General features: G+C 34.0%; 1 protein-coding gene and 1 long non-coding RNA gene across 2 annotated transcripts; one reads left to right on the top strand and one right to left on the bottom strand.

The window, feature by feature from the left end:
• Positions 1 to 705: 705 nt before the first annotated feature.
• LOC113689348 (cysteine-rich receptor-like protein kinase 25) lies at positions 706 to 13,683 on the bottom strand. The gene is made up of 7 exons (XM_027207132.2): positions 12,841 to 13,683; positions 3,808 to 3,954; positions 3,599 to 3,723; positions 3,301 to 3,511; positions 2,872 to 3,118; positions 2,597 to 2,747; positions 706 to 1,320 (listed from the first exon to the last, which is right to left on the bottom strand). The coding sequence occupies exons 1-7, from the start codon at positions 13,679 to 13,681 to the stop codon at positions 988 to 990; spliced, it is 2,055 nt and encodes a 684-aa protein (XP_027062933.2). The 5' UTR covers positions 13,682 to 13,683; the 3' UTR covers positions 706 to 987.
• A 3,742-nt stretch (positions 13,684 to 17,425) lies between these two features.
• LOC140007515 (uncharacterized) lies at positions 17,426 to 19,701 on the top strand. The gene is made up of 3 exons (XR_011814830.1): positions 17,426 to 17,768; positions 19,191 to 19,536; positions 19,625 to 19,701. It is a non-coding gene; the product is annotated as an uncharacterized lncRNA (long non-coding RNA).
• Positions 19,702 to 20,420: the final 719 nt, after the last annotated feature.

Raw genomic sequence — 20,420 nt, 5'->3', positions numbered from 1 at the left:
CAGTGTTTAACCTGGATTCTATATACATTTATGTACTTACTGTTACATGACAAGACTCCAAGTTTAAAAATCAGAAACTTCATGAATAAATCTCAATGGTTAATGGTTCATGATCTTGACCACTGCAATTCTGAGAAATGAGACATAGTACCTTTTTAGTATTATTTATCCGTGGAAAAGGGACAATGAATAAGAATGATAATATATATTAAGTTAGAAACTACAAACAAAATTTAAAAAAATGAAAAGTACCTCGATGGAATGGAAAATTTTCGCAACTTTCAAGAAGAATAACTTAGTATTACAAGGTTGAAACCCTACGACTTTTCAAAACCCTCCAAAATATGACTCTTCACTACATTACCCGAAGCTAGCCATGGTATCCAACTTGGCTGCTCAAGTTGTTGGCTCAAATTTGGCCAGACGGATTCTGCGGTGTTTTGAGGCTTACAACATTGCATAACCGTTCATGCCATTTGTGATCCAAATTGAGTTGCCAAATGTATAATTGGAGAAAATTAGGTGTTTATGGTGAGGAAGAGTGAAAAAACTATACTAATAAGAAATTCCACAATAAATCTCCAAATGTAATAGAAGAAGTATGATTGTGGTATCGTTGATTAGAGTTACATGTAGTTTATAAGCCTTTTAAAAATTGTTGTAGTTTAATCACGCAAATGGTGTCATAGAGATAATAGATAGTGGTAAACCAAGGAAAGATGTCTTGTCCTGACTGAATATATCTTGCAAAGGTTATGTAATGAATGAGTTTATGCATATGTTCAACTTTCAAAAAAAAAAAAAAAAATTTGTGCAGCTCAATTCAAAATCGCTAGTGATTGACAAGAATGTCCACTTGTACATGGGGGCTATTTTGTCAACTAGGACACACTGCGGTACAAGCAGATTTTTCATTCTTAGGAGGATTTGGAAATGCGAAACACAATTCCTTGATATTTCCTTCCAGAATTAGCCCTATTTCTTCCTTCATCTGGGATATGGTTCAGTAATTGATGCCTCATTTACATAGCTTGGAGCTGAAATTCTTTCAGTATTAGATTGATCAACTTCCAGCTCCTCCACCCTGCCCTCCGATCCATGGCGCCGGAAAACTGCCGGACAATGTGGAGTAGGTAAGGTAACAGAACTATTATTGAGCATTTGGACCACGGATGCCACTGTAAGTCTTTTGCTGACTTCTTCTTCAACACATACTAAACCTACTTGGACACATTGAATGACTTCATTTTTGAGATAAGAATCTCCAATACTTGAGTCCAAAAGAGCTAAAGGATCGCCGCTTCTCCAATGCTTCCAAGCCTTTTTGAAATTATCCCACATATAAGGAGTTCAGACTTAAAAACTGCAATTTGCTCAAGCATATCTAGTTTCACAAGTGATATCCAACTTTACATAGTAGTTTGTTCTATGAATAATGTCACCTTTCCAATAGGCATTAGTCAATACTCTAAATTTAGTTCGCATCCTTTTCTATGGACTGTCATTTTTAGTCTAGTGTACCTTGTTAAAGAAATAAATGGTCTTTATTTGAAGGGTTAATTAGAATTAATCCCCCTAAGATACAAACCAATTCTTACGTTACCTCCTAATGTATTTTTTGTGTCACTTAACCTTTGAGAAACAAAATTACTCCTCTAATATTTTTAGGTTTAATTTTTTTTCTTTTTACTTCTTTCTTTTCTCAATTAATCTTAACCTATAATTCAATTTGGATGAATCTAATTCCAATTGGGAACATATCAACGGAGAGAAGTATATTTATTAAAGAATATATTAATATTTGATTAATTTTATAAAATTAGTAAAGAAAAGAATCTAATAAAAAAATCCATAAGAGAAAAAAAGACTAAAATAATGTCCAAATAATCGACATGTGAATGTGATTGTCAATTTGTCTAATTATGAGGATATAGATTAAAAATTTTTCCTTTTGATTTCTTAGATTGAAAATGGATGAAATTAATTAGAATGAAATTGATTGGTAATTGAATAATTATATACACACACATATATAAAGTCATAATAAAACATATATTCAATTACGATGCTATATTTTGCCAAATACATTTTTTTTATGGAGGAATCCTTGACTTTGCTCAAAAATAAGAATTTGAAAAAAAAAAATGAAGTTGACAGAAAAAACAAAAGAGAAGAAAATAATCAACACAATAAGAGTGTAGTTTTGTTTGGTAGGGAGGTTAAGTGACACAAAGGTTAGGAGATAAACTAAGAATTAGGTATACGTTAGAGGGATATATCGTTTGAGTGCAACATACCAATGACACAACGAGTAGCAAATATGATAAGTCCCAATGGAGATCTAAAGATCTACATGGAACACAAACAGATTTATGTATTTACTTAGGGCAGGTAGCTCATGAGCTACTGTTCCAATTTGGTTTCACGCAAGCACATAAGCAATTGCAACTTTAGGTAATCTTTAGAGTAACAAACAAACAAAGAAATTGAAATTTAGGCGTTCCAATTTCAATTTAGGGTCAAATCCTCCACTCCAATTGTTCAAAACCACAGAAAACAAGTAAAACTCAGCAGAGATTTCGTGATCTGTACTTACATAGCTTAGAAGGCCTTCAGAATCTTCAGATACGTAGAAGCTACTGTTCTTCTTGCCTGTGATAATTTCCAAAATTACAACCCCAAAGCTGAATACATCTGACTTTACGGAGAACTGGCCACACCTTGTGTATTCGGGAGCCATGTAACCACTACAAGCCACAAAGATTGTTATAATTGGTATTAAGGCATCACTAATGAGGCAATGAAATGTGTTTTCCATGAAAGATACAAAGTCATATTATGTGAGAAACGATGGTGTGGAGCAAAACTTACAATGTCCCAGCAATTCTATTTGTGTTTCCTACAGATTGATCAACTCCACAAATCTTTGCCGTGCCAAAATCTGCTATCTTTGGACTCATATTTCCATCCAACAATATATTGCTTGCTTTGAGATCACGATGAACAATTCTAAGACGAGAATCCTCGTGCAGATAGAGGAGTCCTCTTGCTATACCTCCAATGATCTTGTAACGTCTTGACCAGTTCAGTGATCGTTTCTTTTCTGAATCTTTACTATCTTAAACACAATATTCTTTGTTAGAACTGAAAAATACTAAATCAATGGTTTCTCACAATAAAACACCTGTCAAGAGCCAATTTGTTACCTGTCATTTGCTAAGATGGTGGACTTAAGTAACATAGAAGAAGGTCAAACAAAAAACCAAACACTAGAACAAGCATTTCTAGACTAAAACTCACCAAAGAGGAAGTAGTCAAGGCTTCTATTGGGAACGAATTCATATATGAGTATCTTTTCTTCTCCTTCCAAGCAAAATCCCAATAGTCGAACTAGATTTCTGTGTTGAAGCTTTGCGACCACTACAATTTCATTTTTAAATTCTTCTGCACCTTGCCCTGAGCTTCTTGACAGCCTCTTTACTGCTACCTCTTGTCCATTAGCAAGTACACCCTGAAGATATATGCATAGTAAGATGTGATTGAAAACTTGAAAGTTTAGATATTAAAATTCAGAATCACTTATATTTCATATAGGGACCTTGTATACACGACCAAATCCACCTTCGCCAATTTTGTTATCCACAGAGAAGTTATTTGTGGCAATTTGAATTTCAGTTAAGCTATACTGTAAGGATTCGGCTGTTAAGATTTCGGCAACTCCATCTACACCAGGGATAAGCAAATACACTCAATTTATTAGTTCAAAAATCTCTGAGGTTTCCTGTAATTGCAATCAATAAACATTACCAGTTGCCCCCTGCTGTGCCATAGCAGCATGTCTCTTCCCTGATCTTCTTTTCAGGAAGACTAAAGTCATGATAAATAGCACAAAAGCAACCCCCATTAGTGGGACAGCAATTGGAAAAGCTCCTCGTAGGGGTCTTCGGCCTTTGCCTGGATTAAAGGAAGTTTAATTTACTTCAAAAGTCAGCTCATAGGAGATCAAGTTTGCTGAATTTTGGGTTAGTGTAACTCCGAGACAGCCCATTACATAGACGGATAGCTATGCAAGAACACATTATTTGAAAAAATATTCTTTCAGTATCCTTTAAAAGTTTTTCACCACCTTTTCATCTCACATACTCCATGTTGACGGTAAATAAAAAAAAATTGACAATCAATTGTCAATCCTAGCATACTAATTGTTCTAGTTTTGGATTAATAGAATTAAACTCCCCTGTAGCTTCAGTAATTTACAAACTTAGCTCTGTGTTTGTACCAAATTACAACTACGCTTGCAAATGAGGCTGTCCAGACCCAACCGTTGGATATAATCAAATGACAACAATGCCCTACTTTAAAAAGACTTGGAAAATAAAAACCAAAACAAATGGGATAGCATTTTTAGGCACAAGAATTGCTAGCAAAAAAAGCCGAAGATAATTAATTACTAAATTTAGAAAAGCGGGGTGGCAAAAAAGCAAATAGGGAGCTGAGGAGATGAAGCTGCTTTCAGGAATTAGTATCAGTAGAAGGGGTCCCTCAATATCCCATCTGTTTTTGGCTGATGATACATTAGTTTTCTGTAAAGCAATTCCAGCTCAAGCTGAGGAGCTTATGAAGATTTTGGCAAAATATGAAAAAAAGCTCAGGTCAGATGGTAAACTATGACAAATCTTCTGTTTTTTTTCAGTAAGAATGTACCTGAGGTGGAGAAAGTAGAAGTGTGCAGGAAGTTGGGAAACATTCAAATGGTAAGCCAAGGAAAATATCTTGGCCTACCCATAGTCATCACAAGGTCAAAGGAACAACTATTTGGTTTCATCAGAAATAACTGCTAGAGAAGAATGGAAAGCTGGAAGAACAAACTACTGAGCACTGCAGGGAAGGAAATACTTCTGAAAGCCATCACAATGGCTCTACCTGCATATGCCATGTCCTGCTTCAAACTACCAGGAAGACTTTGTAAAGATATTAGTGCTATGATGGCTAGATTCTGGTATGCGGAAGAAGGAAGATGCATTGGTGCTCCTGGACTAAACTTACAAAGGACAAAAGTAGAGGGGGACTGGGGTTCAGGGAATTGTAGGATTTCAATAAAGCTCTACTTGAGAAGCAAATTTGGAGACTTGTGGCATGCCCAAATCTACTGATAAGCAAGATCATGAAGGCTAAATATTATCCAGACAGGTCAATATTCCAATGCAAGGTGAGCCAAACAGCTTCATGGATTTGGAAAAGTATGACCAGTGTTAGAGAAGAAGTGGGAAGGAGCATCTGGAAGAAAATTGGGGATGGCAAGAGTACCAACATTTGGGAAGACAGTTGGATCCCAAACAACAAAGAAGGGAAACCAACTACTGTTAAGCCCCAAAACTGCAGCTTACATAAAGTGGAAGAGCTGATAACAAACTTCAGGTGGAATAGACACCTGATCTTCAAAACTTTCAATGGAAAAGATGCTGAAGAAATCCTCAAAATTCCAATTAGTTTAGCAGGAAGGGCTGATTGCAGCTATTGGATAGCAAGCAATAATGGCAACTACTCTATCAAGTCAGCCTACAAATTGTTGAGCAAGGGGGAGAATAGTCAGCAGCAGGAAACGAAAGGGCAAGGGGAAACAAGTATCAATGGACAAAAAGAAAAGGACTAGAAGAAGATGTGGAAAATGGACATCAAAGGCAAACTGAAGAATTTTATGTGGAAATGTCTGAACAAGGCTCTACCAGTGAATGAGCTAATATATTGCAGAACCAAAATGGGTGAGCCAATATGCCAAGTATGTGGCGAAGGAGAGGAGACAATAGAATACCTGTTTTTTTTCTGCAATCAAGCAAAGGAAGTATGGAGACTGGCCCCAGTGCAGTGGGATGGAATTGCTGACAATAGAGGGAACTTCAACAAATGGTGGAGTGGACTGATGGAAGCAACAAGCAGAACTGAAGGACATCAGCACCAAGCTTTTACTGTTAACATTCTCTGGCAAGTTTGGAAAGCCAGGAATGAGAAGGTTTTCAACAACAGATACTGTCATCCTTTTGACATTGTATAGAAAGCTCATCTAGAATGGCTAGAGTACACTGAAGAATACAGTAGAAATAAGCGAGAGAGCAGTTAGGAAACAACATCAAAGGCTGAAGAGGAACAATATGACAATGAAGACAGCAACATGATGATCATTGTAGTGGAGGTCAGCCAGCAAAAGGAAGGGAAACCTTTAAGCATTGGCATAGTGGCTAAACAAGGCAACAACATGCATGCTGCATGGGCCATAAAAGACAGAAGCACAGGAGATAGATTACTGGACTATGTTGTAGCGATCAAATTAACACTGTGCAAAATTAGAGAAAAGCCATGGCCAGTTGTTAAATTGTTAATTTCATCTGCTCAGATGCTGCGAGTTTTGAAGACGAACAAGACACGAGATATAAGACTTTTTGCTCAGCTGGAAGACATTCACATGCTAAAAGCTTTGTTTATGAACTGCTCTTTTAGCTTGGTAGGCAACCAGTGTAATCAGATAGGTAGAAGGTTAAGCGAATATGCTACTACATTAGTGCAAGATGAGGAATATCTAAGTCCTCAGTATCAAACAACACTATTGTAAAGCTCCTTATGGGCTGTTGCTCAAGTTGTATAGCTTGTTTTGATATCAATACAATTCCTAACGTTTCCGTTTAAAAAAAAAAAAAAAAAAGAGCAAATAGGTGCTTCCCCCGGAAGAACAAGAAAGTACGTATCAGAATAGAACGAGATAAAAGACAAAGAAGTGGAGAAGAAACATTAAAGATAAAGTAAAGGAAGATGCACCAATACTAAGAAGAAAGAAAAACAAGATAACCAAACCAACAGTGTGGAAAGGTTAAATAAAATGACGAAAAAAATGAAGAAGAAGAAGAAAGCACCCTCTTCGTCTCAAACCTTATTTACTCCATTTCAGATCTATTACAACTGCCACCGCAATCACAATAACCACCTCCTCATTTTAACGTACCTACTCCTATTCAATTCCCTCGAGACTGGTATAACCAAGTCATTTTCTCCTTTCTACTTTTTCCTTCGCTTCATAAGCATGCAGACATACATACATACACGCATCACGCGTACATACATACATATATGGTGTTACAGTTGTGGAATTTGAACGTATGTAATGGTAATGCTGGTAGATGAGATTTGTTGCAACCGATCTTCTGTCCCACACTCTGTGCCACTCTCTATCCCACTTTTTATTATATTGCTATTTCTCTTTCACAAACATCATGTTTTAATTCTTTTTTATTTCCTTAAGATCCAATAACTATTAATTGAGTAATATACAAAATTTAACAAACTCAAAAAATCAAAATGCATAAAAAATGAGATTTTTTATGAATTTTCTGCTGTATTTTTTAATTTTCTATTATATATTAGTTTTTTGAAGCTGTTGTATTTATTTTTTACTCAATTAATAGTTATTGGATCATAAGGAAATAAAAAAGAATTAAAACATGATGTTTGTGAAAGAGAAATAGCAATATAATAAAAAGTGGGACAGAGAGTGGCACAGGGTGTGGGACAGAAGATCCGTTGCGGAGATTTGGGCTTTTTTGTTTCCTTAGAAGGAAAGGTAATGCAGCTTTTGAAAGGGAAAATTGTTCAAAATATTTTTCACATTTCGTTTAATGAATTTTTTTGTCATTCACTTTTAAAATTGTAACTTTACATCCCTTACAAAATTAAATCGGTAAAAATTAACTTAAATTTTTTGATAGTTTTTTATCATAAATCAATTACATGATCCACACATGATCATTTTTCTGGGCAAAAAAGTGAGACGCATTTGTAATTATATAATTGACTCGATCTATATCCATTTTTGTCTTTAAAAATATAGGATTTGATTCAAACTATATTCATTTTTTTTTCTAAAAAGGTGAGATTTGACCCAATTTGTATTTGTTTTGCCATTAAAATAATAAAATTTGACCTTTTGTGCATAAAAAAATTATTGCATGCTAGTCATGGAGTGATTTCAAGCTAAAAAATGCTCAAAAATTTAGGTTAAAACCAAATTGTACTACATAAAATTAAGATTTTAAAAGTAAATGACGAAAAAATTCATTTGATAAAATATAATAATAATTTTAAATGACTCTCTTTAAACTTAATGTACGGCAGAGTTTAACAGTCTAAAATTGTGCTCTAAACGACTAGAGCCCAATCATTGCGCAGATTGGTTGTGTAAAGTAAAGTTGGCTGCTTAATGGAGGTTGGATGCAGGAGCCCTATTGTGACTAGTGAGGTAAAGGTTAAAGGCAAATGTTTGCTATAAAGGAATGAGGAAAAGAAGAGGTTACCGTTGCCCATTAAATTTGAAACATTAACTGGGAATCTAGGACAATGACATACGTTGGTGGGCATTTTGGAACATTTAGCTTGTCTTTTTGTTGACCAGTCAAAGTATATGGTGTCGGTCGAGACTCGAGGTTTTTTTTTTTTAAGACTCGGGGTTAACCAATGCAAAGGAGCTCGTATCCCTTTTGGTCGTAGCATTATCAGGGACCCGGTACCTCTATGGTTACAAGCACTGTTTTTAAATTTGGACCAGACTGACCGATCAAATCGAAAATCGACCAGTTATTCAGTTCGAGTCATCTTTAGAAATTGCTTGTAAAAAATTGGATTTGACTGAAAAACTAGTAAAACCAAAACCAGTAAAACCCGGTTTGTACCTTCATTTTTGCTGTATTTTTTCCTGCTGCTGATTTCTTTTTCTTTTTTCCAAAATTTTCTTCATCTTTAAAGCCTTAATTTGATCCCTCCAACAGTTTGGTAATATGTATTGGAAATCACAAGCAAAAAGTTCTAAGAGAAAATAGATCTATGAATATATCTTCATTATCAACTTCTAAAGATCTGGATCTAAATGAAAAGAAGAAAGAAAGAAAGAAATTAACGAAAGAATGAAAATAAAGGAAGAGAGAAGGAATCTTGCCTTTTTGAAGAAAAGAAACACAAAAGGAAATCACAAAATGAAAGGAAAAAAAAAAAAAGAATGCAGAGAAAGAAACCCACCGGTAATTTGGTGATGATGCATGCTAGTGATTTGATGATGTCGTTTTTTTTCTTTTACCTTTTTAATTTGGTGAATTTCTGTTTTCTAATAGCATTGGTTGAAGTTGACCGGAAAAAGAGAAAAAAAAAAAAAAAGGGAAAACACTGGTTGAACTTGAAGGTTGAAGAGGAGGAGGAGAAGAAAGAGGTGGAAATGGGATCAAAGTATAGGCGATAGGTGTTTGGACCGAATGAAGAGCAGGAAGACAAAAGATGAAGGCCAGGTGGCAACTGCCTTCCAAGTCTAAAATTTTTAAAATTTTGTGTTTTTGACCTTTATGCTTTGAACAATTACAATTATGCTTGCAAATTTCTTTTATAATTCCTGTGTGCAACTTTAGCTTTTGCACTTTGTACAAATTAGTCTCAATTTTGTTTAAGACTTATCATGCATGTGCATTTGAACTTTATAAACATTAACAAGTTAATTTAAAATATGATTGTTGAATTTTTATTTAAAATTCGTATTAAGTATTTGATAGTGATTTGTCATTTTGTTCAATTTGTAACTCAATTGTGTTTTAAGAATTTGATGTGATGCAAGGACTATGAGGTAAAAATGAACATAATTAATATATTAATAGTATTTTTTTATATTTTTTATTTTAAAAAATTAATATATATTTATGATATCATTCGGTTTTTAATACCGATCCGATTTGATTGACCCTGAGCTCAGTTGAGTCGCTTGCCGGTTTGAGTTTTGAAAACATATATAGGTTATAAGTGCCACCATAGAGGGCCTTTTTGAAGCTCAGATGAGGCCAAGCTTACCTGTCCTGATCTGGGCAATGAGAAGCTTGGCGCGATTAACCTGCAATCCTGCCAGTCTCTCACCCCATTATCAATACTTAGGGTTACTTAGTACGGTGATCAAACTTTAAAGTCTGATTGGTAATTTGGTCAAATTTCATGGAAATACATGTACAATAGGTCTGACTTATAATTTGGCCAAATTTCAAGGGAGATGAATGCACTTAAGTTTTAGTATCACTTCCTAGCTTACTCTAGGTCCCATCTTGTATTATATTGTCGTATATCCTTCATAAACAACCTATTTTAACTCTTGTTTTTCTTCTTTAGAATTCCAAGAACCACTAACTATGTAAAAAAAATGATAATAGACTAAAATGCCAAATCTTAATTAAAAAAATCAAATTTTTACGAGTTTTTTAGTAGATATATATTTTTCATTTCTTTATCATATACTGGTTTTATTTGTTGTATTTTGATCTTTTTTTTAACCCTGTTAGTCATAGTAGAAACTCAAGGACAAAAACAGGGTTAAAAAAGGATGTTCATGCAGACATACTATAGAAGGTTAGGACAAGAAGTGGCACAAGGAGTAGAGAGAGCAGATCCATTGTGAGACAAATGTAATTAATTGTTTGATTAATGTGAATTGTAATAATACCTTTTACCATAATGATTTAATGTTTCACCTTTTAATCTCCTTATGCTTTTGAAATTATCATCTTAACCCAAGCCAATGTAGATAACTGATTTTTTTTGTTAAATCAAATTTAAAGAGGGTAAATATGGTGTTTGGTTGATTTCATTGCTAATATATATTTTGTACTTTTTTTCTTGGCTAATTTTCAATTTGGAGCCTTAAATTATGGACTCTCTACAACTCTAATCCTTAAATTTTAATTTTGGATGCTTTACTCCCTAAAGTATGAAATTTATCCTGCTTTAGCACTTAATAATTATTCTGTATCTTGACAACTAGTTTTGTCACAAAACAAAGAAAAACTCAATGGCTCCTCTCACAAAAGCACAAGGTAATATTGCAATTTCGGAACGACAAGGGGTTGCATGGCAAAACATTAAACCACAAAGGAGTAAAATTAATTTACCTATTTTAATATTTTCAAACTAGTGGAAAAAATGTATTCCACTATAATGGAGAAACTTTTACATGCATAGCACAAATCCTTGATCTTCTTCAATGTCCTTGTCTAAATTTGGAGAAACAAAAGTGAGTTCTTCTTAGCATTACGCCATGATAATTTCATTTTGAAGTTAATTTTGCAAATCAACACCATACATAATATACCTCATAAACTATTTCAGTTATACACAAAAGTTAAATTTGAATTAACAAATTATTGATGTTCGATTAATCATTACAAAATTTTCCATGATCTTAAACTCTTTTGTCCTGGTTTAATTGTTTCTTGCAAATTGAATGCAAAAACGTTGTCAAATGGACTTTATCTTTATTTATGCTGATGAACCAATCAAAATAAAATAATAACATAATAATATGAGTTTTAAAAACCGTATATTAGATAAATGGATGAATAACTAAAGGGAAACGAAATGGAGAGGAGCCCAATCAAGCCATCATACCTAAAGGATTCTACGATGGCCACCATACTATTAAATCAATATATACTCTATAGTCAATTAATGTCCTAATGCTTGCAAAAAAGCTAAATATGTACATAATTACTGTCCTAAGAATTATAAGTCCACTTAAAATTCTACAAAATCCACACTCATGACAATTATTCCACACTCATGATATGTAGATCTAATATTGTTAATCTCAATTACAAATGCATTAAAGGTGTGGATCTAAAATAAAGTTATGTGAATACAGCTCTTTCATTTTCATTTTCGATCCAAAATTCAATACAAACAAAAAAAAATTGTAAGAATTAACTCTGTTTTTAATCCACCAGGAAAAAAAAAAAAGGGCCAGAGCAAGGTTCCAGAACACGCCTTTAGAGGGACAAGGAGCAGGGCCAATAATAAAATTTAAGTTTGGCATAGGCGGTGGTACATTTAGGTGGATTTTCTTAACTTTTTCCATGCATCTTCATGAACTAAATCTAATAACTTCACCACAAAGTTGGAGAGTCTAGTTTTGGTAAAAACTTGATTCATTAGGGAGAGTGAGTTTCAAGTGCGTTAGAAAATGATCTCACAAGGCAAGAGTTAAAAGTGATATTTTACCTGATTCACCGGGGTTTAGAGCAAAGAGTGGATTCTATTCCCTATAACTTGTGCTTAGTTGATTCTTCCATTCTTGTGATTTTCCTTAGTTTACTTATTTTTCTTACCTTCAATTTATATTTTCTATATTTGAGGCTATTTAGATAATAGAGCAAGTGAAAAAGTCTTAGTAATTGTAAATTTGCCCCTCATGAGATCGAAAATAGTAATACCTCCTATACTCATTAAACAAACTATATGCTTGCAGAATTCGAGGTAATTAGATTATTAAATTTGGTGTAAGGCGAGACCTCGTCAATTGGATAAATGAATGGAAAACTAAAGGAAACGTAATGGAGAGAAGCCCAACCCAGTTTCGCAAGTCAAGCTATCATACCTAAGGGATTCTACAATGGCGACCACGCTATTATTTCAATATATATTCTATAGTTAATTACAATTCTAATGTTTGCAAAAAGGCTAAGTATGTAGATAATTACTGTCTTAGGAAGTATAAGTCCGCTTAAAATTCCACCAGAAATGACAAATCATGAGTGCTATGATCAGTATGATGTGCTTATCCCAATGGTGAGATTTACGCCTTGTACAAATTCAACTATCATTCACACCAATTATAAATGTATCAAAGGTGTGGATTTAAACTAAAGTTATGCGAATATAGCCCTTTCATTTTCATTTTTGATCCATAATTCAATGCAAGCAAAACAAAAATTGTAAGAATTAAGTCTGTTTTTAACACTTGGGGAAAAAAAATGGTCAGAGCAAGACTCCAGAACATACCTTTAGTGGAACTAGGAGGAGGAGCACCAGTGAAGGAATGTAAGTTTGACAAAGGCGGTGGTGCAGGGGATGCACTATTGTAGAAGCGGTAGAGCTCATACCTAATATTGCAGCTTGGAAGGAAAACTCTGCCTCCCACTCTGATGGTACAACAAGTGGGCAGCCATCCTATAGCCTCTGAGAGACAGCTTCCACAGTCATCTGCAGATAGATCTGGTGTGCACTGTGTAAGGGTATACAATCTCTGAAAAGTGGTAAGGTTGCCTTCTTGAAAAGCAAACTTTTTGCCCCGGGTGTCATTTGCAGCCTGATACGCAGTGTTATACAAATCTACCAATACCCTTGTAAAGGCGTACCATCCTGGACCAGTGACATTTTGTACACTGTACAGAAACACACCAGCTGTGGAATCAACCTTGGAGAAGATTGTCTCGTTAGAAAAACGTAACAAGCACTCGTCATACCAAACAATAGCAGCCTTTCGATTCAGGCACTCTTGAAATACTCTTGTGGTGGCACTTGCTACGCATTCTTTGCAAACGTCAGTGCTGACATCGCCTCGACAGAGAAAGAGGCCATAGACCGTGTTAGAAGGGTCATTGCCAGTACTGATATTGTAGAAACCACCGGTGTCTGTCCGAGATGCATTTGAAGATAGAGCGAAAAGCACGGAATACAGATTGGTTCTGTAAATGCTGCCGGTAGTGCTGTTAGGGTTGTATGTAGTATTTACACAGTAAGACGAAAGAAAATTAACGGGGCTAGTGAATTTGGTATGGAAGCTAATAAGCAAACAAAGCATGTAATAATGGAAGTGGAACAACAAATTTCTGGAGATCATGTCAAAGGCAGGCATCAAAAGAATAAAAGGCTAAATATCCACAAATTACAGCTGTAAAATAGGAGCCAAAATTTTGGTTGAGGGATCATGAAAGTTGTACACGCCCCGAAAATGATTAGCCTATAGGATGACTTTACTTTAGCAAGTCGGTCAACCAAGTCGCCTGGACGTGAACCATTAGCTGAATGGTCTCCAACCAAAATTCAAACGTCAGTAATAGATTTTGACCGTTGAAAAAAAAAAAAGTAATGGAATTTGACCGGGTTGCAAATTTCAGGGTGCTAACAAATATCAGACAACGTCATCGTGGAGGAAATTGGCATTTGACTAATGCTCTATTGAGTAAAGTGGACCCAAACTGAATCTCTACCCAACTAGTTCAACACTTTTAAGAAAAAGTTCTGTATATACAGTTAAAAGGATAAATTACACACATAATCCCCTATAGATTCATTGATTGTCACATAACGCTCCTAATGTTTTCAATATTCATATAAACCCTCTATGATTTCATATAAAATAGAAATTTTACAGAAAAAAAAAATATCTTATGTTACACTATTAGTTGAACTTCTACTATTGCCCTTACTTAGGTATTAAATCAAACAACAGTTAGACCACCTTGTACAAAGTTATAAAAGAATTATGTGGATAAATACAAAATTTATAGAGGGTTAAAGTGGATATTCATATAAATTGTAGGGGCATTAAGTGGATATTATTAATTCACCACACGCATTTTTGGAGCACACCTGGTTCAATCACTATAACATTGGCGCTTTCCATCTATTTTTCATATTACACTAAACAATAGGGGTTTATGTGGATATTTTGAAATATAAAGGAGATCACATAGTAATATAAAAATCCAGGGGGATTAGATGTAATTTACCATAAAATCCCGTAAAGTCTGTTACATTTTAATTGGATTGGAACTTTCCAATAATTTTCGTTGTAAAAAATGCCAATAAACTGTCCAACTACTTGTTTTGCAGTACATACGTGTTCACCATTTTGTCAAACTGATTTACATTTCTTAATCTTCTTTTGATTAATTCAAAGGAACCCTCAAGGAAAGCAACGTCTACCCATTTATTAATGACCAATTCCGCGTTGCTTTGTTTTAAAAAATTCATCAAGTTTAAAATTAATTTTTTAGCATTGCTTTTTTATTTATATTATTTTTCATTCGTGTTAAGAAATTATGGTATAGGATTCATATCTCATTCAGTATTTTCCTTATCGAAATCACCCAAATTAACAACATATGTATATTTTCGGCATACACGTTCATGTTGTTCTTAAAATTCTTGCATCTAGTTTAGATATTTATTCTGTTTAGTAATTATAACATGCTGCGTTCTTCTAGGGCCTATTAGTGTTTTAATTTCATAAATGCTCAAATTATCAAATGGAAATAATTTTTATTTTTATATATTAATTACAATTATGAGGCCCAAAAAAGGGAAAAGAAGAATAGATTTTATAAATTAAAAAAGAACTTAAAGAAAAAGGGTTTATCAAGAATGAAAAGGAACTAATATTCTCTTTCCCCATATTCGAACTTAAGTGATGACCAACCTAAAAATCCCCACTACACCACTAAGTTTTCTTCAGAAACTGAAATAAACTCACACACACTTAATTAGACTAAGCACGAGAGTTAACCGTTAAATCGGTCCGAAAGTAATCTAAAGAGGGACCCACCCACTACACTACTAAGTACTAGGCCATAATATATGCTTTCTTGCTGTGGGTGAGAGAGAGAGAATTGGAGGAGGAAAAGAAAGAGAAGGAAATCTTTGTTATTGTTTTACATTAGAATCTTTAAGAATACTCTGTGGTACCTTATGATGATGTTCTAAAGCATATAATCCTGAAAATTTAATGATGAAAACAAGAAGAATTCATGGCTGAAGATTCGGTTTAAATGATGAAGGTTTGACATTTTCATGATTTTGCACTTTCAAGATCGTCATCAAACTAGAAAATTGGAGAGCCTATTAAACATATAAGATCTTGTAACTTATCCAATCTCCTAAGTGCACGTAATAAAAGGACCGAACCTTTAAGAAATAGTCAATCAAATTTTCGAGCATAACGACAGTCAAAATATTGCATCGAGTGGAAAATCAAGCTTAAAATTGAAACTCATATCCAGCTCAATGTTCATTTCGAACCCGAGTTTGCAACATCATTGAGCACGTTAAAAATAAGGCTCAGCCCGATTCGATTACACTTCGGCCCACACCAACCCCCGTCACCGTCACTAATCTCAATATTTGAAATTCCTTCGAGCTCTAAACAGCAACCTATCCTTTCTTGACATGCGTCACAATAAACTATCAATAGATACCAATAGGGAACGGCTTCAAACCCTTTGCTGTATTTATCCTGAGAAATTAAGTGGACTTTGTTTTGTATCTACATCAATGGTCCCTCTTAACTAATTGTAAATAGTTCTATAAAAAACTCATGAAGTAGCACATTGCATTTGAAATCAAGGTGGGATGGAGCAGTGGCGGTGCCAACAATTTGTTATAGGGCAACTAAGCTTGAGTATAACTTTATTTTTAAAAAAGGAATAAATCGATATTAAATGAGCAAAAAACATTCAAAACGTTGAAATAAATTTAGTGGTTATATTTTAATTGATTTTTAGCTCTAGGAATTTTGTCTTAGTTGAATTTCGGAAGAGTCGTAATATTTGGAAAATGTTGACTATTTGAAGTAGCATAAAAATGTGGACTTACACTAAAAAAATCCATAAAAAGTTAAAAAATAAAATAAAAAGCTTCAAAGCTTCCAGGTTCAACACTTGTTTCAAGTGTCCTTTTATTCAATTTTCTTGCTCCCGATAGTTACAAAATACTCAAATCTCAATAAGTTACTAATTAACCTGAAAAATCACTAGTATAATTAAGTGCAAGCTTTATGTTTTAGAAGTTCTAAAGCTTTTGCTTTTTCATCTAAAGCAACCGCAAATGTTTCATAATGATTTTCAAAAGTTTATTCTATTGACAAGTTTTTTTTTATATTATCAATAACTATAACCTTGTCTAAAACCATTCTTTTAGTTCTCCTAATCATTGCAGCAGAACTAGTTAAATTCACTATATTCATTAACACAAAACAGAAACATTGAAGTTTATCTAATTGAAAAATAGAAGAAGTAATTATCAATTTTATTTAATCTAAAATGACAATTTATCGGACTAATGAGGAAAGGATAACTAAATTTTAAACCAACAGAGGCAAGAAAATTATTGTTATTATAAATGTAATCTAATGACACCCAAGATCCAAATTCATTTAATTTATATATATTAAACGCACAAAATAAAAGTTTCATCTTTGAATGAATATATAAAGAAAGTTGTAACCAAGAAAATCTAAAAGTCAATTTTTGTCTTCCATCAAAACGAAACATAGAAAAACAAAAGATTTGCCCAATAGCTAAACTGAATGCTGGAGGCTTGGGTAGATGAATTGATGAAACATTGCAAATAAAATTATCTTAGGACAAAATTTTATATAGAAATTTACTAGACGAAAATCAAGAAGTTACACAGGATAGGATATGGAATTTGCTTGGTTATCCTTTTAAGGGAAAAAGCATAATTAATTTAAAACAAAAGGTCAATAGGTGACGGTGGGATGGTGGGTTTTTCAATTGTTTTGACTTGGGCTTTCTGTTATAGGATTGGATAACTAAGGGGCTGCTTGGTTAAAGGGTTTGGGAATCAAATAATGGAATGAACCCCTTATTTGTTGCTTGGGTTAAGTCTATTGGAATGCAATTTCTGGAATCATTTCTAAAAAATCGGACTTTCACCATTCCTGAGTAAATTGGGAGGTTTTGGACAAAACCCTCAACTCATTCCCGAGCAAAAACATTTATGACGAACCTACCCTCTTTTTTTTTTTCATTACACGCCGCACCTTCTGTTCTTCTTCTTCATCAGATTTTCTACCTCTTCTACTTCACCGATTGGACAACCATAAAGATCAGTGGCTTTCGACTCTCCTTGGACAACGAATTCTAGAGTTGAAGAGTCTTCTACTAGGGTGAATTCCTTGATCCCAGGTCAGTGGATTACAAACTCCCTTGCCTCTGCAATTTTCTTTTCGTATGCAAGCTTTTCTCTTTCTTCTTCTCTGTTTTTTCAGGCTACTCACTGGGTAGCTGAAAATAAAGAAGAAAATAAGGGAATCTGATACAATAACACTAACTGGACCAAAATGCTATGCTCTGGACCCATCACCTTCTCACTTTTATTCCACTCACGCTACACAATCTGTCAGTTTTGCAAAAAGTCTTCCTTCCATGAATTCATATTCTTTTGTCACAAAATCCAATAAGAAATTATTTCCGCAACAAATACACTATTATTGGTGAGAATAATACATGTTTTTAATCCATGTATTTTGTTGTAATACATGTATTTTAATTCACTTACTTCAACAAATACATTATTTTGTTCTTTTTTTTGGTGAGATAAATGTTAATGTCACTAGATTTGTCATTTTTATGGTTTTAATGTGTTTTCTTGGATTACGCATTCAATGGAGGTCAATCAATTCTTGATCTTTTGGTTATTTGATCCGTGAATACTGGTATAGTTTGGGTGGGTTTCTACATGCCCTGTACCTGTTTGTAAAATTGTCTGCTTGAATAGCTTTCAGTTTCATAGTTATTCGTACATTAGGATTTCAAGTTTCAACCATCAATTTCATTTGTTTATGCTTATTTATATCTATACATCATTGTGTTTACGGATGTATGATGCATGTCTAGGCCCTTTTAATAAGATCAATTGATGTTTAATGCATTTGAAGATTTTGATGCCGTAATCTAGTTTGGTGAATACTTACGTTTGGTTGTCATATTGTTATGTAGACAAAGATGCCACGTTTGCCTATTGAAAAGACCAGAGGAATATTTCAACATGAAACATTCTAAAGCTAGAAATATCATAGAAAGATGTTTTGGATTGCTAAAAGGAAGGTGGAAGATTCTAGCATCCCCTTCATTTTTTCCAATTCAAACACAAGTGCGAATAATTATGGCATGTTGTCTGCTGCACAACTTGATAAGGAAGTTCATGACTTTTGATCCACAAGAATTACTACAAAGTGAAGAAAATGAAAGTGAAGATGAAGACAGTGATGAAGAAGTAGAGTGCATATCCACTATTTTGCCAAGTGATCAATGGGCAAATTTTAGAAATAATTTAGTACATGAAATGTTTGACAATTGGAGGGCTGGACTTAGTATTTAGTTATGAATGGATGTTTAGCTCTTAGACTCATTAAATTTGGATTGATATTTGATGTACTCTACTAGTGGATTTGTGAATTAGATTGACACTTGATGTATGTTCTTTTAAATTTGGATTGACTTTTAATTGTATGTTCTTTTATGTGTTTTGTTATATTATAAATTTCAGTTATATGCTATTGTGTATCAAAATTAATTGATATATATGGGTTGACTTCTAAATGATAGGATGGAGAATGATGAAATTGTACGTGGAAGAGGGAAAAATAAATGTTTTTGGACTGGTGAAGAGGTAAAAGTGCTCATAGAATCATTGCAAGAGTTGGCTTGTGATCCAATGTGGAAATCAGATGGAGGATTTAAAAATAATTATATGAGCGAATTGCTTAAAATTATCTTGCGTAAGCAACCTACTTTTACCAAACAAGTCAGCCCACATATTGAATCAAAAGTTAAGTGGCTGAAAAATAGGTTCCATGCAATTGTTGAAATGTGCAAAGAAAGTGGTTGTAGTTGGAATGATGCTGAGAAAAAGATTTCTTGTGAAAAACAGTGGTATGATGATTGGTGCAAGGTAAGAAATTGATTACTTTTTACATTCTGATATGTTCTTTTTCAATCTTTTATTAAGATTATCATTTATCTTTCTATTCTATCTCTAGACTCATAAGGATGCGAAGGGCCTTTGGGATGTCAAATTTCCATATTTAGGAGATCTTGAAATTGTATATGGAAGAGACAGAGCCACTGGAAATGTTGCTGAAGATTTTGCACAAGCTGTCCAAGATATGGAAGATGTCCAAAATTTGGAGGAAGGACATGAAGGGCTTGATGCTATGTCAAACTCGGATAATGATAAGGTAGAAGAAGATGAAGTAAATTCCATAGAGCAATCAACTCAACCAAGCTCAACAAGTACAAGAAATTCCAAGAAACAAAAGAAACAATCCCCTCCCATTGCAAATGTGTCAAAAAAAATGAAATCTGCATCAACAACAAGGGGTGATCTTGATGCATCATTGCAACTTCTCACCAGCAAATTTGGAGATTTCGTGGAGGGAATTCAAGCTAATTTCACAACTATGGCAGCAGTCATGTCAAATGAGGATAAACGTGAGCAATTGATCTCCGATAGAAGAGATCAAGTTGTTGCTGAGTTAATGAAACTTGCTTTACCGAGTGGAGATGTAATGAATGCAGCCGACATACTTTCGGAGCAGATTTCCAAGCTTCATGTGTTCTACAATCTTCCTGCAGAAATGAAACGACAATATGTAATTAACCTCCTTTATCCTCCATCTACTCGCTGAAGTAAAATTATTGTTAGCTGGAAAGTGATGATTTGATGGCAATTTCTTTTTGTTATGGTGATTGTTAGATGGTTATATGATTAGTCTTTTGGAGATTGTGGACATTGAGTGGCACTCTCGACTGGATTAGACAATTGACTTGTATTTG

The sequence above is a fragment of the Coffea arabica genome, chromosome 5c (genome assembly GCF_036785885.1).
Source record: "Coffea arabica cultivar ET-39 chromosome 5c, Coffea Arabica ET-39 HiFi, whole genome shotgun sequence".
Taxonomy (NCBI): domain Eukaryota; kingdom Viridiplantae; phylum Streptophyta; class Magnoliopsida; order Gentianales; family Rubiaceae; genus Coffea; species Coffea arabica.
Note: the sequence above shows the minus strand (reverse complement) of the source record. Positions and strands in the feature narration are given on the sequence as shown.

Coding starts and splice junctions, on each gene's coding strand:
- LOC113689348 (XM_027207132.2), bottom strand. CDS start 13,681: ATGATCTCCAGAAATTTGTTGTTCCACTTCCATTATTACATGCTTTGT. Junction 3,119..3,300: donor CCTTGACTACTTCCTCTTTG/GTGAGTTTTAGT, acceptor ATTGTGTTTAAG/ATAGTAAAGATTCAGAAAAG. Junction 2,748..2,871: donor AATAGAATTGCTGGGACATT/GTAAGTTTTGCT, acceptor TGTGGCTTGTAG/TGGTTACATGGCTCCCGAAT.